Genomic DNA, 14,973 nt, shown 5'->3' on the forward strand with positions numbered 1-14,973 from the left:
TATACTCAAAACAGATAAAATAGACCTTAAAATAAGGAATGTTACCAGAGACAAGGAAGGACACTACATAATGATCAAGGGATCAATCCAAGAAGAAGATATAACAATTATAAATATATATGGGGGCTTCCCTGGTGGCACAGTAGTTGGGAGTCTGCCTGCCGATGCAGGGGGCGCGGGTTTGTGCCCTGGACCGGGTATATCCCGCATGCCGCGGAGCGGCTGGGCCCGTGAGCTATGGCTGCTGGGCCTGCGCGTCTGGGGCCTGTGCTCCGCAGTGGGAGGGGTCGCAGCAGTGGGAGGCCCACATACCGCAAAAAAGTAAATAAATAAATATATATATATATACACACACACACACACCCAACACAGGAGCACCTCAATACATAAGGCAACTGCTAACAGCTATAAAAGAGGAAATCGACAGTAACACAATAATAGTGGGGGACTTTAACATCTCACTTACGCCAATGTACAGATCATCCAAAATGAAAATAAATAAGGAAATAGAAGCTTTAAATGACACAATTGACCAAACAGATTTAATTGATATCTATAGGACATTCCATCCAAAAACAGCAGATTACACTTTCGTCTCAAGTGCACACAGAACATTCTCCAGGACAGATCACATCTTGGGTCACAAATCAAGTCTCAGTAAATTTAAGAAAACTGAAATCATATCAAGCATCTTTTCTGACCACAACGCTTTGAGATTAGAAATGAATTACAGGGAAAAAAACGTAAAAAACACAAACACATGGAGGCTAAACAGTACGTTACTAAATAACCTAGAGATCACTGAAGAAATCAAAGAGGAAATCAAAAAATACCTAGAGACAAATGTCAATGAAAACACGACAATCCAAAACCTATGGGATGCAGCAAAAGCAGTTCTAAGAGGGAAGTTTATAGCTATACAAGCCTACCTGAAGAAATAAGAGAAGGGCTTCCCTGGTGGCGCAGTGGTTGAGAGTCCACATGCCGATGCAGGGGACGCGGGTACGTGTCCGGGTCCAGGAAGATCCTACATGCCGCGGAGCGGCTGGGCCCGTGAGCCATGGACGCTCCGCAACGGGAGAGGCCACAACAGTGAGAGGCCCGTGTACCGCAAAACAAACAAACAAAAGAGACAAGAGAAATCTCAAGTAAACAATCTAACCTTACACCTACAGGAACTAGAGAAAGAAGAAAAAACAAAACCCAAATTTAGCAGAAGGAAAGAAATCATAAAGATCAGAGCAGAAATAAATGAAAGAGAAACAAAGAAAACAATAGCAAAGATCAATAAAACTAAAAGCTCGTACTTTGAGTAGATAAACAAAATTGATAAACCATTAGCCAGACTCATCAAGAAAAAGAGGGAGAGGACTCAAATCAATAAAATTAGATATGAAAAGGGAGAAGTTACAACAGACACTGCAGAAATACAAAGCATCCTAAGGGACTACTACAAGCAACTCTATGCCAATAAAATGGACAACCTGGAAGAAATGGACAAATTCTTAGAAAGGTATAACCTTCAAAGACTGAACCAGGAAGAAATAGAAAATATGAACAGACCGATCACAAGTAATGAAATTGAAACTGTGATTAAAAATCTTCCAACAAACAAAAGTCCAGGACCAGATGGCTTCACAGGTGAATTCTACCAAACATTTAGAGAAAAGCTAACACCCATCTTTCTCAAACTCTTCCAAAAAATTGCAGAGGAAGGAACACTCCCAAACTCATTCTATGAGGCCACCATCACCCTGATACCAAAACCAGACAAAGATACTACAAAAAGAGAAAATTACAGACCAATATCACTGATGAACATAGATGCAAAAATCCTCAACACAATACTAGCAAACAGAATCCAACAACAAATTAAAAGGATCATACACCATGATCAAGTGGGATTTATTCCAGGGATGCAAGGATTCTTCAATATACGCAAATCAATCAATGTGATACACCATATTAACAAACTGAAGAAGAAAAACCGTATGATCATCTCAATAGATGCAGAAAAAAGCTTTGGACAAAATTCAACACCCATTTATGTAAACACTCTCCGGAAAGTGGGCATAGAGGGAACCTACCTCAACATAATAAAGGCCATATACGACAAACCCACAGCAAACATCACTCTCAATGGTGAAAAACTGAAAGCATTTCCTCTATGATCAGGAACGAGACAAGGATGTCCACTCTCACCACTATTATTCAACATAGTTTTGGAAGTCCTAGCCAAGGCAATCAGAGAAGAAAAAAAAAGAAAAGTAATACAAATTGGAAAAGAAGGAAAACTGGCACTGTTTGCAGATGACATGATACTATAGAGAATCCTAAAAATGCCACCAGAAAACTACTAGAGCTAATCAATGAATTTGGTAAAGTTGCAGGATACAAAATTAATGCACAGAAATCTCTTGCATTCCTATACACTAATGATGAAAAATCTGAAAGAGAAATTATGGAAACACTCCCATTTACCACTGCAACAAAAAGAATAAAATACCTAGGAATAAACCTACCTAGGGAAACAAAAGACCTGTACGCAGAAAACTATAAGACACTGATGAGAAAAATAAAAATGATACAAAGAGATGGAGAGATATATACCATGTTCTTGGATTGGAAGAATCAACATTGTGAAAATGACTATACTACTCAAAGCAATCTACAGATTCAGTGCAATCCCTATCAAATTACCAATGGCATTTTTTACGGAACTAGAACAAATCATCTCAAAATCTGTATGGAGACACAAAAGACCCCGAATAGCAAAAGCAGTCTTGAGGGAAAAAAACGGAGCTGGAGGAATCAGACTCCCTGACTTCAGACTATACTACAAAGCTACAATAATCAAGACAATATAGTACTGGCACAAAAACAGAAACATAGATCAATGGAACAAGGTAGAAAGCCCAGAGATAAACCCACACACCTATGGTCAACTAATCTATGACAAAGGAGGCAAAGATATACAATGGAGAAAAAACAGTCTCTTCAATAAGTGGTGCTGGGAAAACTGGACTGCTACATGTAAAAGAATGAGAACACTCCCTAACACCATACACAAAAATAAACTCAAAATGGACTAGAGACCTAAATGTAAGACCAGACACTATAAAACTTTTAGAGGAAAACATAGGAAGAACACTCTTTGACATAAATCACAGCAAGATCTTTTTTGATTCACCTCCTAGAGTAATGGAAATAAAAACAAAAATAAACAAATGGGACCTAATGAAAGTTCAAAGCTTTTGCACAGCAAAGGAAACCATAAACAAGACGAAAAGACAACCCTGAAAATGGGAGAAAATATTTGCAAATGAATCCACAAAGGATTCATCTCCAAAATATATAAACAGCTCATGCAGCTCAATATTAAAGAAATAAACAACCCAATCAGAAAATGGGCAGACCTAAACAGACATTTCTCCAAAGAAGACATACAGATGGCCAAGAAGCACATGAAAAGCTGCTCAACATCACTAATTATTAGAGAAATGCAAATCAAAACTACAATGAGGTATCACCTTACACCAGTTAGAATGGGCATCATCAGGAAATCTACAAACACAAATGCTGGAGAGGGTGTGGAGAAAAGGGAACCTTCTTGCACTGTTGGTGGGAATGTAAATTGATACAGCCACTATGGAGAACAGTATGGAGGTTCCTTAAAAAACTAAAAATAGAATTACCATATGATCCAACAATCCCACTACTGGGCATATACCCAGAGAAAATCATAATTCAAAAAGACACATGCACCCCAATGTTCACTGCAGCACTATTTACAATAGCCAGGTCATGGAAGCAACCTAAATGCCCATCGACCGACGAATGGATAAAGTTGTGGTATATATATACAATGGAATATTACTCGGCCATAAAAAGGAATGAAATTCAGTCATTTGTTGAAACGTGGATGGATCTAGAGACTGTCATACAGACTGAAGTAAGTCAGAAAGAGAAAATCAAATATCATATATTAATGCACGTATGTGGAACCTAGAAAAATGGTACAGATGAACCAGTTTGCAGGGCAGAAGTTGAGACACAGATGTAGAGAACAAACGTATGGACACCAAGGGGGGAAAGCCACAGTGGGGTGGGGATGGTGGTGTGCTGAATTGGGTGATTGGGATTGACATGTATACACTGATGTGTATAAAATTGATGACTAATAAGAACCTGCAATATAAAAAAACAAAAAAAACAACTAATACTAAACTTTCTTTGGGCTATTTGTAGGGAAATATGTTAATATAAATGTTTACATGAAATTTCATTACATGAAATTACATTACATGAAATTTCTAAAAATCTTATATGTTCTGGTATAATGTTGTAAGTCATGATTCTAGTTATTACTTTATAATGTATATCTCAGACAAAAAAAAGAAAAAGAAAAAAGAAACACCTCAGTAACAACAAGGACACCCAGCCCTGAGCTCCTTGGAGATATATCTGATTCTAGGGTTGGGGCAGAAAATACACATGATAAGTCTTGAAGCATCTTGTAGTGCCAGAAAGTAAGGATATGCTCAAAAACACAAAAGGATGGGGCACATCAAAGGGACATGGGAGGGCTTCCCTGGTGGTGCAGTAGTTGAGAGTCCGCCTGCCGATGCAGGGGACACGGGTTCGTGCCCCGGTCTGGGAAGATCCCACATGCTGCGGAGCGGCTGGGCCCATGAGCCATGGCCGCTGAGCCTGTGCATCCAGAGCCTGTGCTCCGTAACAGGAAAGGCCACAACAGTGAGAGGCCCACGTACTGCAAAAAAAAAAAAAAAAGGGACATGGGAGCCAACCTGAAGGAGCTTCCAATGGCCACAGCTTGAACAATTTGAGCAACAAAAGAAATAACATGGTAACAGATAATGCGTAAAACAAACATGGATCCAGACTTAATAAATGATTGAATAAATAAGTAAATGGGGAGAAGAATCAAATCTTCCTTACAGAAGAATTCCAAAAATTACTGAGTAGATATTCACCACTCCAGGAGGAGGCCCCCGTGAATGCAGACTGGACTCAGTTAACTCCCCTCCAAAGAATAAAGTATAGAAAAGGGAAAAACAGTAAAACTCTTTATTGGAGAAACCTGGCAAACAAGGCTCACATCCCCAGTGGTGCTGTGTGGATATCATGTGCCTCAATCTAGTGTGACGAGGGGAGCCCTTCCACTTTCTGGTACTCTTCGCTCAAACGCATAACCCCAGCCTAGTCAAGAAAACAGCAGGCAAACCTAAATGCAAGGACATTCTGCAAAACCCCCAACCAGTACTCCTCAAGACTCTCAAGGTCATGGGAAACAAGGAAAGTCTGAGAAACTGCCATAGAGAGAAGAGACTAATGAGCCATGATGACTAAATGCAACCAGGTGTCCTGGGTGGGATTCTGGAACAGAAAAAGGACACTAATAGAAAAACTAGGGAACTCCAAGTGAAGTCTGAAGTTTAGTTAATAGTAATATGCCATTAGTTAGTTTTGACCAACGTACCCAGTAATATAAGATGTTAACATTAAGGGAAACAGGTGAGAGGCACACAGGAACCCTCTGCACTATGTTTGCAACTTTCCTTCAATCTAAAATTATCTCAAAATTTATTTAAAAAACATTAAATTTGGCAATTTAGCAACACGCAATATTTTCCTCATAGTTTTAAACAGGAATCTGGGAGACGGTAGTTTCTTTTTTTTCTACTTAGCCAACAGGAAGCAAATGGGAAATATAATACGACTCCAATATTATGAAAGTGGGATGGGAACTGCTGCCATTTAACAGAACCTACCAAGCAGGAAAGCGATTCCCACCTTACAAATAAAACAGGCAGAGTGTAACTCATCATCTCTTATCAACATATAGTCCTTGGTAGACCAGTGATTTCTTTTCCTTCTAAAGTTGAGTCAAAACTCTTAGTAAGACAAATCGTTTCCCAAAAGAGTCCCAACTTACTTACGTATCAATATGTATATGTGACTGATATTTTTCCACCGTTTTCCTTTGCATAAGGCAGAAATACAGGTACAAAACCACAAATGCATTATTCCAAAATTTCTCCCCAAAATGTCTGTGGCCATTCTCACACAACTCAAATGGAAGTATGTTGGAGAGTAAACTGGAGTCAAAAGTGACAGCAATCTTAACTGATTATAGCTAAAATATCTTAATCTTGCAAATGGTCATCTGGACACATGGTTAAAGCCCCCCACCCCCACCCAGGGCCTAGAAGGGGACTGTGTAAGTGAGCAGGTTCCAAACTGACCTACATTAGCTTCACAGTAAACTGATCACTGTTTATGTTCTATTTTCTCCTCTATAATGACTAAACTTGGACACTGCTTGCATGTAGTAGGAACTCAGTGCATGTTTTTAAAATTGAATTAAGCCTACATATCTGGACATATTGTTCACATGGAATAATTCTTACCTATTGCTGTTAACTGACAAGGTATTTCACCAACCCCTAATACTGTTATTCACCCCCAACCGCTACCCTGGACACACACACCTCAAGTATTCCTTTCATTTAATGATCAGAATGTAAACACTCAAGAAAAATATCAAGAGTGAACAAAAATTAATCGTTTTAAACATGTTTTCACTATTTCAACCTTCTCCGCAAATATTCTCTCTTTAAATTCAAAAAGGATATTATTCCGAGACCACTTCCCCACCAAACTGGCATGAACCCTGCTGAGAAGCCTCACGGATCACATCCTCTTTTCAAATCCCAAACAAAGCCCCAATGTTCCCTATACCAAGGGATGCCTTTATTAATATGCACGCAGTCCTTCATTGTTCCTCCCAGGAAAACCTATCGCTACCCTTACATGATTTTAAATCAAGATGTACTCATAATTTTGAAAGTGTTCTTTATACATCTAAAGCTAAAGGTACATCAAAAATTTTGAAACCAAATCTGAAACAAAGTTATTTTTGTCAGATGGGTATTTAAGGTCTACAAGGCTGCTGAGACCATGCAATGGTTCTAAGCTCTAGTACTACCATTAATAATTCTTTGTGGCATCCTAGAAAAAAACGAGTTATAATCTTGTGGAGATTGGAATATAACCTAAATTCCATCAATGACTACTTGCTAAAGAAAGTGTATACTAAAATGTGTCTAAAGACCAGTTAAGTGCCCTGGTTAAAAATAGCAGATTGTATATCAAGAGCCTGAGTGCCTTTGACTCATTAATTAATGGTGTGAATGAAAACTTCAACAACCTGTATGTAATAAACTTTTACCAAACAATAAGGTCTTTTTATGACTACAAGTTCATAAACATTGGGGAAAATAAAAATTTTAAGTAAGCCACCTAAGATAAATCATAAACCCTCTTGATTCTAATCAACAAATCACCCTCCCGTCATCACAGAAATACTTCATAAAATGTACTACCCATTTTAACATCCTGATTCATAATTTAATCTCTTCCTCCTAAGGTATTCTCTAAAGAACTAGTTTTCCTTCTTTTTTAATCTCCTTCAGTCCTATATCACACTGCTTTCATGGCCATGTTAGTAAAATGACTTTGAGTTACATCTGAATGCTAAATAAAATTATTCATTCTTCATTGTTTTCTTCCAATATTGGTTTCATTTCCATGCCTCCCACATTTTTCTATTTCTCTTATATGTATTTCTAATTTTTTTAATTCAACCTGAATGTGAATACTCTGTACGTGTCGATACTATTAAAACAAGAATAAAATCAATTACTGATACATTCAATTCCAAAACAAGTCAATAATGAGTGTGAAGTGCTATTTCTTCCTATGGGACTAAATGGAGCGATACTGCTGATAGTGGTAAGAACCAACTATTCAACTCAACAGCAGAGAACAGTGGCCAGCTGAAAGATTCACACGCTTGAAGATTACAGCTGGGATCCATTTCCCCACACTAAACACAATCCACGGCACCACCCATCATTGGCTAGACCAATGGTTCTCAACAGGGGACAGGTGGCCATGTCTGAAGTGTTTACTCAGGGAAGGGGGCAGGTGATTACTGGCATCTGGTGGGTAGAGACCAGGGATGCTGCTAAACATCCTACACAGGCACAGGACAGCCCCCACACAAAGAGTTATTCAGTCAAAAATGTCAGTGCATAGGCTGAGAATCCCTGACCTAGACATGTGTCCCAATTCTGAGTAAAAATTACAGAACAGCTGGACAGAGGCACCGTGGTGCTGTGAAAGGACCGCAAGATCAGGAGACGGAGAGACCTAAAACTTACTGAGTACCTGCTACATACCAAGCCTTGCGTTAGGCACTTTACACATACCATCTCACTTAAACCTCTATCCCGTAGGGAAAAAGTGATCTATTCTCACTTTACAGATGAGAAGGTTGCACTCAGGGAGATTAAGGAACTTATTCAAGGTCACTCAGCTAGAAAGGGGAGGAATCATGATTCCAATTCAAACCAAATCTGTTCCATTCCACAATACTACAAAGGCTAGAGGTTAAAAGACCTGGATTTGATTCAAAGAGTTACCCGTATGAATTCAAGCACATCACTTAACTTCCTAAACTTGCATTTAGAAAATAAGTCAATGGATAACACGTGAAAATACAAATGCTGTCGACTGCCACCATACAATCATGTTAAACATCTTACAATGAAAAACAAAGTGCTTCTTAGAATGGAGGTTCAAGATTACCATTTTTCCTTAAAAATAGAATTTATACAAGTGTACAGAGTACCAAGTTATACAGAGTTTTTAAGAATCAGGGTAAATGTTCAGAAGACGTTGTGCCTTCCATAGCCACACAACAACTCTTAATACTAAGAAGAAATAAATTATCTAATATAAACACTATTTTAGTATGAACTTCCCAAATTTTTAATCAATCAGCCCTAAAATGCTCAAGACCATATCGGCAACTTTGATTGGGCTCTCTCCACAAGTGGCAGCAAAGGTCACAAGCAGAACTAAGTAGGAAGAGCATGGATCACAAGTCCATTACTACTGCTGCAGGAAACAACTCTGCCATTCTCTCCAGAAAGAGAGAATGTATTACATTGAAGTCAACACGTTATCATTCATATGACTGATGCAAAAAGTAATTCACTTCAACATAAGGTTATGATTTTCTTTTAAAATACCACCAGAATCCATTAGTCTTTGACAACTAAACTACTAGTAGGTCCACAAACATAACTTTAACTCTGGGATTAAGTTCAAGGACAATGTAAATCCAGTTTGTTCCTTCTGGAAATCACCACTACCAATGCTACTTCTAAAAGGAGGTTGCATACGACCATTTTTCCCTTTGAAACACTGGATCTCAAGGCATGACTTTGCTGTATTTTATGAAAGTATCTTTTCATATCATATTAATACACTGTAAATAAATTATAATTACAAGTATTTCCCACTAATACTGTCCAAGTTTAAAAGCAATAGACACATCAAATGAACTAAAAAACCTGTTTGAAATAATTTCAAAAGAATCGTAAAAAGACTGCCTTTAAATAAATTAAAATTCTAAAAGTCTGTTTACCTGACACCGAAAATAAATAAATGTTCTGTTGGAACTGAAAGAATTGATAACATACTCTTGACTGTTCTCTATTTTAATCAATTTAATAAGTCACTTTACTAATTCTGAAGCACATCTTTCACCTTAAGCATTTTGACACTTCCACCAACTTTTTAAGTAAGGGTGGATTTTCTTTTTTTAATGTTTTTAATAGATCTGTCTCTCCAAATGCTGAATTAGATAAAAACTGATTGGAGAAACCTATTATCAACCTTCTCTTCACCATCAATAGATATCTGGTTAAGCCGTAGCTATATGTTGATGGGTAGGTGATAATCTTGAAGAATTTACATTAGATAATGACCTAAGTAAAATCCATTTATCTGACATCCTGTCAACTTTTTACTTTACAAGCTTGTTTTTCATCACAACAAATATTAATGTACAGGGAAATCGTACTGTTTATCTTTATGTTAATTCAGCCTCTTCATTTCTCCCAAAATAGCACCATTCTCCTCAGGGCTCGGATTTTTTTACATCCCCAACCGAGGGAATATCGTTGCCAGTCTTTGAAAAGTACTATCGGCTGACAGCTCCTTGCGAAAGCGCAGCCCTCCTACCAGCGCATCACCCCCCCATCCCCGACCAGGTCTTGGCGAACGCCTGCAGCGCCGAACACATCCCTCCCGGGCTCGGCCGCGAGCAGCACGAGCGCGCAGAGCCGGCCTCCCGCGTCCGGGGACCGACCCCACTCCCCTTCTCCGGGGCCTCGGTGCCCCGACAGGCCGCGCACTGACACTCGGCCCCCCGCCCCACTCCCGGAGCAGCCGCCCGCCCACGCTCCTGCCCACACTCAGACCTAAGCGGGCCGCGCTCGGCCGCAGGCCCTGCCCGCTTCCCCGGCCTCCCATGAGGGGTGGGGGGCCGCGGGGCGGAAGGGCCCGGGGCCTTGGCGAGGGTCCTCCAGTAGGAGTCTGGGCGGGGAGGGAGCGGCGCCGAGGCGGAAGGGCCGGGGCCTGGGGGGCCGGGGTGGGGGTCCGCCGTGGGAAATGGGGGCCGCAGGGCGGAAGGGCACGGGGCTAGGGGTCGCGGGGGTTGGGGGAAGGGCCCGCGGCGGGGTCCTTCTGTGGGAGAAGGGGGTCTCGAGGGGCGGCTCACCCGCGGCGGCGTCCGGCTCTCCCGCGTCGCCGGCGGCGGGCGCCAGGGTGACGGCGCCGTCCCTCCACACGCGGATCTGCGCGGCCGAGCGCACCCGGCGGCGGGGCTGGCGGCGGCCGGCGTCCGCGGCGCGCAGGGAGCCGCAGCACTGGTAGCACACGGCCCACGCCTGCTCCTCGTTGATGGGCTGATTGTAGAGCCGCAGGATTTCCTCCAGGCTCAGCGCGTGCTGCGGGCCCGCGGCTGCCCCGGGGTCCGGAGGCCCCTCGCCGCCCTCCGGGCCGGCCGGCTGAGCCATCCCGTGGGTCGCGCCGCGCTCCGGGCGCCGCGTCTCCTCAGCTGCCGAGCATATTCTCCGCGCACCGCCGCCGCCGCCTCATCCCCGGAACCCCGCCCAGCGGGCCGCGCGCGCCGCCGCGGGGACTGGGGTGGACGGGGCGGAGACCAGGCCGGGGACGGGCCACAGGCCGGGCCGGAGAACCGGACAGGGTAGGGTGAGAAACGAGGCGCGAGATGCTGCGTACCCTACAAGACCGCAGCCAGCCGGTAGCAGCGCAATGGCGTCCGCGGACCCGCCCTCCGAGCCCCGCCCCAGGGGCGCGCCCCGCCCATAACCCCGCCCCCACTTAGAACCCCGCCTCCATGGTCTGCCTGGGTCCTCCCCGCCCTCTGAGTCCCGCCTCTGTCCCGGGTTCTCCTGGCACACCGAGCCCCGCCCCTGGGTTGGCCCCGCCCCCGGGGGGGTCCGCACCGCACCGCACCGCACCGCACCGCACGTGCACCCACACCCGCGCGAACTCCCGCGCCCTGATCCAGTCTCCGCGCACTGGCCGACTTCGTAGTTCCCTGTCCTCCCCCCCCCCCCCCCCCCCCCCCCCCCCCCGCGTCCCCGTGCCCTGCCCTGCTCCGTCGAATACTATCGCCATCAACGCACCGGACCGTTCTCTTGGATAACCTCCCTCTCCACTCCCAACTCCATCCTAAGCCCCATGAGGACAGAGTCTTTTCGGGTTTTGCTCACTGGCTTCTCCCAAGCGCACAGATCAGGGCCTGGGGTACAAGCCTGTTGCAAACAATCTGCAGACGTTCCCTTGGATTCGCTTGTGACGTTTGTACAACTCTTCACCAAGATGATGTTCCCAGTGACCTCGTAGCCCAGTTAACCCAGTCTATTCATACTTCATAGAACCGATAGGACAGGGGCAAAACTGAACTGGGGCATTCAGCCATAGAATAAAAGACAGAAGTCCTCCTAGGCCTGGGCCTCGCTGAACTCATTAAGTGCACAATAAAACACATAATTCTTAGATAAAACAATCTCTCATTGGCAAATAAGTAACTGGTAACATTCCACTCTGAGACTAGTCCAGTATGAGAACCTTAGAGTTGAAAGCATCAACCAAGTAAGAAATGGATCTATACTAAGTACCAATAAACCTTCTAAGGCAGTTTTATGTGCAGTATTAATATTGCACTCTCAACAACTGCATCTTGCCATAGAAATTACAACAGTCATTGTAATGCCTGAGACACCACAGTACATACAGTGGGGAGAAGAGAGGAAAGCAGAAGGATATAAGAGTAAGAAATTGAAAGACAGGAGGAAAAAGTTTCTCCCTAGGCACGCTATTATAATTTCATTACAAGAGATACAAAAAAACCCTTTAAAGTAACATCACTTAATTATGTGTTCATAATCCAATTTGTGAAAATGCATATGTGTGCCACATCCCTGACGAGAAAAGGTCTAATGCCTTATATGATATAGATAGGATAGATAGATATAGATATACAAAACCTCTTGATTAAAAACATAGAAACAATTACTAAATTTTGCTAGTTTGCTTAGGCCCTGTGTGAATTTTGAAAATACAAACGGCTTTAAAATACTGATTTTTTTGGCATCTTAGTGCCCCGACCAGGGATAGAACCCGAGCCCCCTGCAGTGGAAGAGCGGAGTCTTAACCACAGGACCGCCAGAGAAGTCCCTAAGATGCTAGTTTGAACAATGTAGTAAAACAGCGGGTCTACTTTTATAGACAATAGCACCATCTTCTGGCCTTATGGGATATTGCTGCAGTGTTGCGCTTGGACAACAACAGCCAAAAATCACTAACATTTTTGTCCTTTCCTCACCCCTCAAAAGACAAGCAAATGATTTAATCAACTGAGCAATCCATGAGCCAGACACCTGCTACCCCTGGCACAGGGCAGCAAGTAAAGTAAAGATAACGATGACAGGAAGAAGGAAGGGAGTGGAAGTGAGGAAAAGAAGTCCAAATTTTACCTCAAATGTTATCTTTGAAACCAATTCACAACAGAAGGATGTTTTTCCCTTCATAAGTGATAATTTTTTTAAATATGAATACATTTTAGTAAGAAAAAAACTTTGGTACTGACTCACAGGAATATACAATATTACATACAACAAAAGGGCTTTTGTTTTTTTTTGCCAAACACAAATTCATGACTAATATACTGTGTTTAAAGTAAACTTCTTGCCTTTGTGAGCTTATATGGAATTAAGTTGAGGCAATATGACAAGTTAAATGTTTGATCCTTCTGTATGCAGTAAAAATAAAAGGTAAATCCTTAAAAAATCCTAGCTACTTTCTATTATATTGATAAATCTAGTCAATGTATATACCCTGAACCCTTGATGCTTTTTTATACAAAGACAGTATAATTGTACTAATATTTATATGATTTTCAGAACGCTTTGCAATTTTGATAAGCCTCACTGTCCAACCCCCCCCCCCCCAGGACTCTTAGAAAGTGACTGCTGACAGCTCAAAGGCTCTCAGAGGCTGACACGATCTCTGCAGGTCCAAGCAACACTGTGGGATAACCCGGGACCTCCCCATTTTCTCATTTTCAACTCAAAATCGAAAATTCAAATACCTTTATGAACAGTATACTTTGTTCCAATTTCTGTCATTGATTTTATTTTTTTTATCCTGTGGCTTCACCACCCTTAAAAAATTGCTCTGTGTAGTTAAAATATCTGAACAACTCAAATCAACATTTGAATGCTGTCTTCAAAGTGCCGTGAGGTCTGTGAAAAGTGGTGGCCCGTGTTAACTCTGAATATGACTTTAGTTTTCGTTGATTTTATTGTTGTATTTATTTAAAAAACAGAACCCTTGAAATGTTGTCTTATATTTAATTATCATTTTTGCAGAATAAATGTACTTCATGCTTCACACTCTCGATGTGCCAGCTGAGCTGCTCCGAGGATTTCGGGGAGCACACTGCCTGTGCAGCCCAAGCTTATCCCAGACACTCCCAGACAATTGCTCCTAAGAGGCACATTCACCTAGAAAAGTGCACCAAAAAGGAAAAAATAGAACAGCATATTTTTTTCAGTGTTATAACCTAGATTTTTCACTGCCTACAATTATAATACCTTATAACTTTACAGTGATATTTTATACTTTCAAAGTGCTTTCTTCAGTTATACAACTTGAAGATCAGATATTATTTATCTCACAGATGACATCGTACAGATGACAAAATACAGGGCTGGTAATGAAAGATGTAGACTGGGATCCAGGCCTCCTGATCAGCCCAGCTCTTTCTGCTACACTAAAACATCTCTCAACTAGCCCAGAACAATTTAAAAAGTCCTCACACTTCATCTCATCCTGTACCAAGCAGGAGTACAGTAAAAAGCAGATGCTTTAAAATTTGTACATACCAATATGATCGATTAAACTTCTGATAGTTTAAACACTTTAAATAAATGATGTGATGCCCCATCTCCCTTGATTGGTCCTTGTGAATTCATTAGCACTTAAGTTTCACCCCAGCAGTTATCTCCCCACAGTAGTACTCATCTTCAAAGCAATCTATATGACTTCATCCCCATCAAAGGGCTGTAAATGATCACTCCTCTAAGGAGGTGAATTCCATCAACAATCCTAAATGCAATTTGAAACTCATCTCTTGTAATCAGTTATCAGATTGAATATTAGCCAAAATCTTTAAAATCTGATATGAAAATTAGCATGTAACCTTATATGCAGAACTAGAAGTACATAGGCCAGATAAGACCACAACAGAATTGGTTTCCTCAAGTCTATAAACTTGTAAAGAATTAGCTTTTTTCTTATGGCAAGGATACATGTTTATTGGAAAACATTTAGTAAATATCCATTAATGCCCTTTTACTAAGTTATAACCTAAACCAGTGTTTTTCCACATTTTCATTCTGCATCATCTAATATGTAAGTTTACCTATCCTACCTTGATTAGATAAATTTATATACCTATTGATAAAAATTGAGGAAAAGTAGAGGAATGAGGTAAAACATATGAAC

General features: G+C 41.7%; 1 protein-coding gene across 4 annotated transcripts in view; it reads right to left on the minus strand.

Annotated features, from left to right (window-relative positions):
- Positions 1-11,167, minus strand: part of SPIRE1 (spire type actin nucleation factor 1) — a 202,485-nt gene extending 191,318 nt beyond the window's left edge. For all 4 annotated transcript variants that reach the window (XM_029231583.1, XM_029231574.1, XM_029231604.1 and 1 more), the window contains exon 1: positions 10,655-11,167. In XM_029231583.1, coding sequence (XP_029087416.1) covers positions 10,655-10,952 — 298 coding nt within the window. In that variant the 5' untranslated portion in view covers positions 10,953-11,167. The remainder of the gene's footprint in view (positions 1-10,654) is intronic.
- Positions 11,168-14,973: the final 3,806 nt, after the last annotated feature.

Source organism: Monodon monoceros, unplaced genomic scaffold (assembly GCF_005190385.1).
Source record: "Monodon monoceros isolate NGI ecotype Baffin Bay Population unplaced genomic scaffold, NGI_Narwhal_1 Super_Scaffold_1, whole genome shotgun sequence".
NCBI classification, from domain to species: domain Eukaryota; kingdom Metazoa; phylum Chordata; class Mammalia; order Artiodactyla; family Monodontidae; genus Monodon; species Monodon monoceros.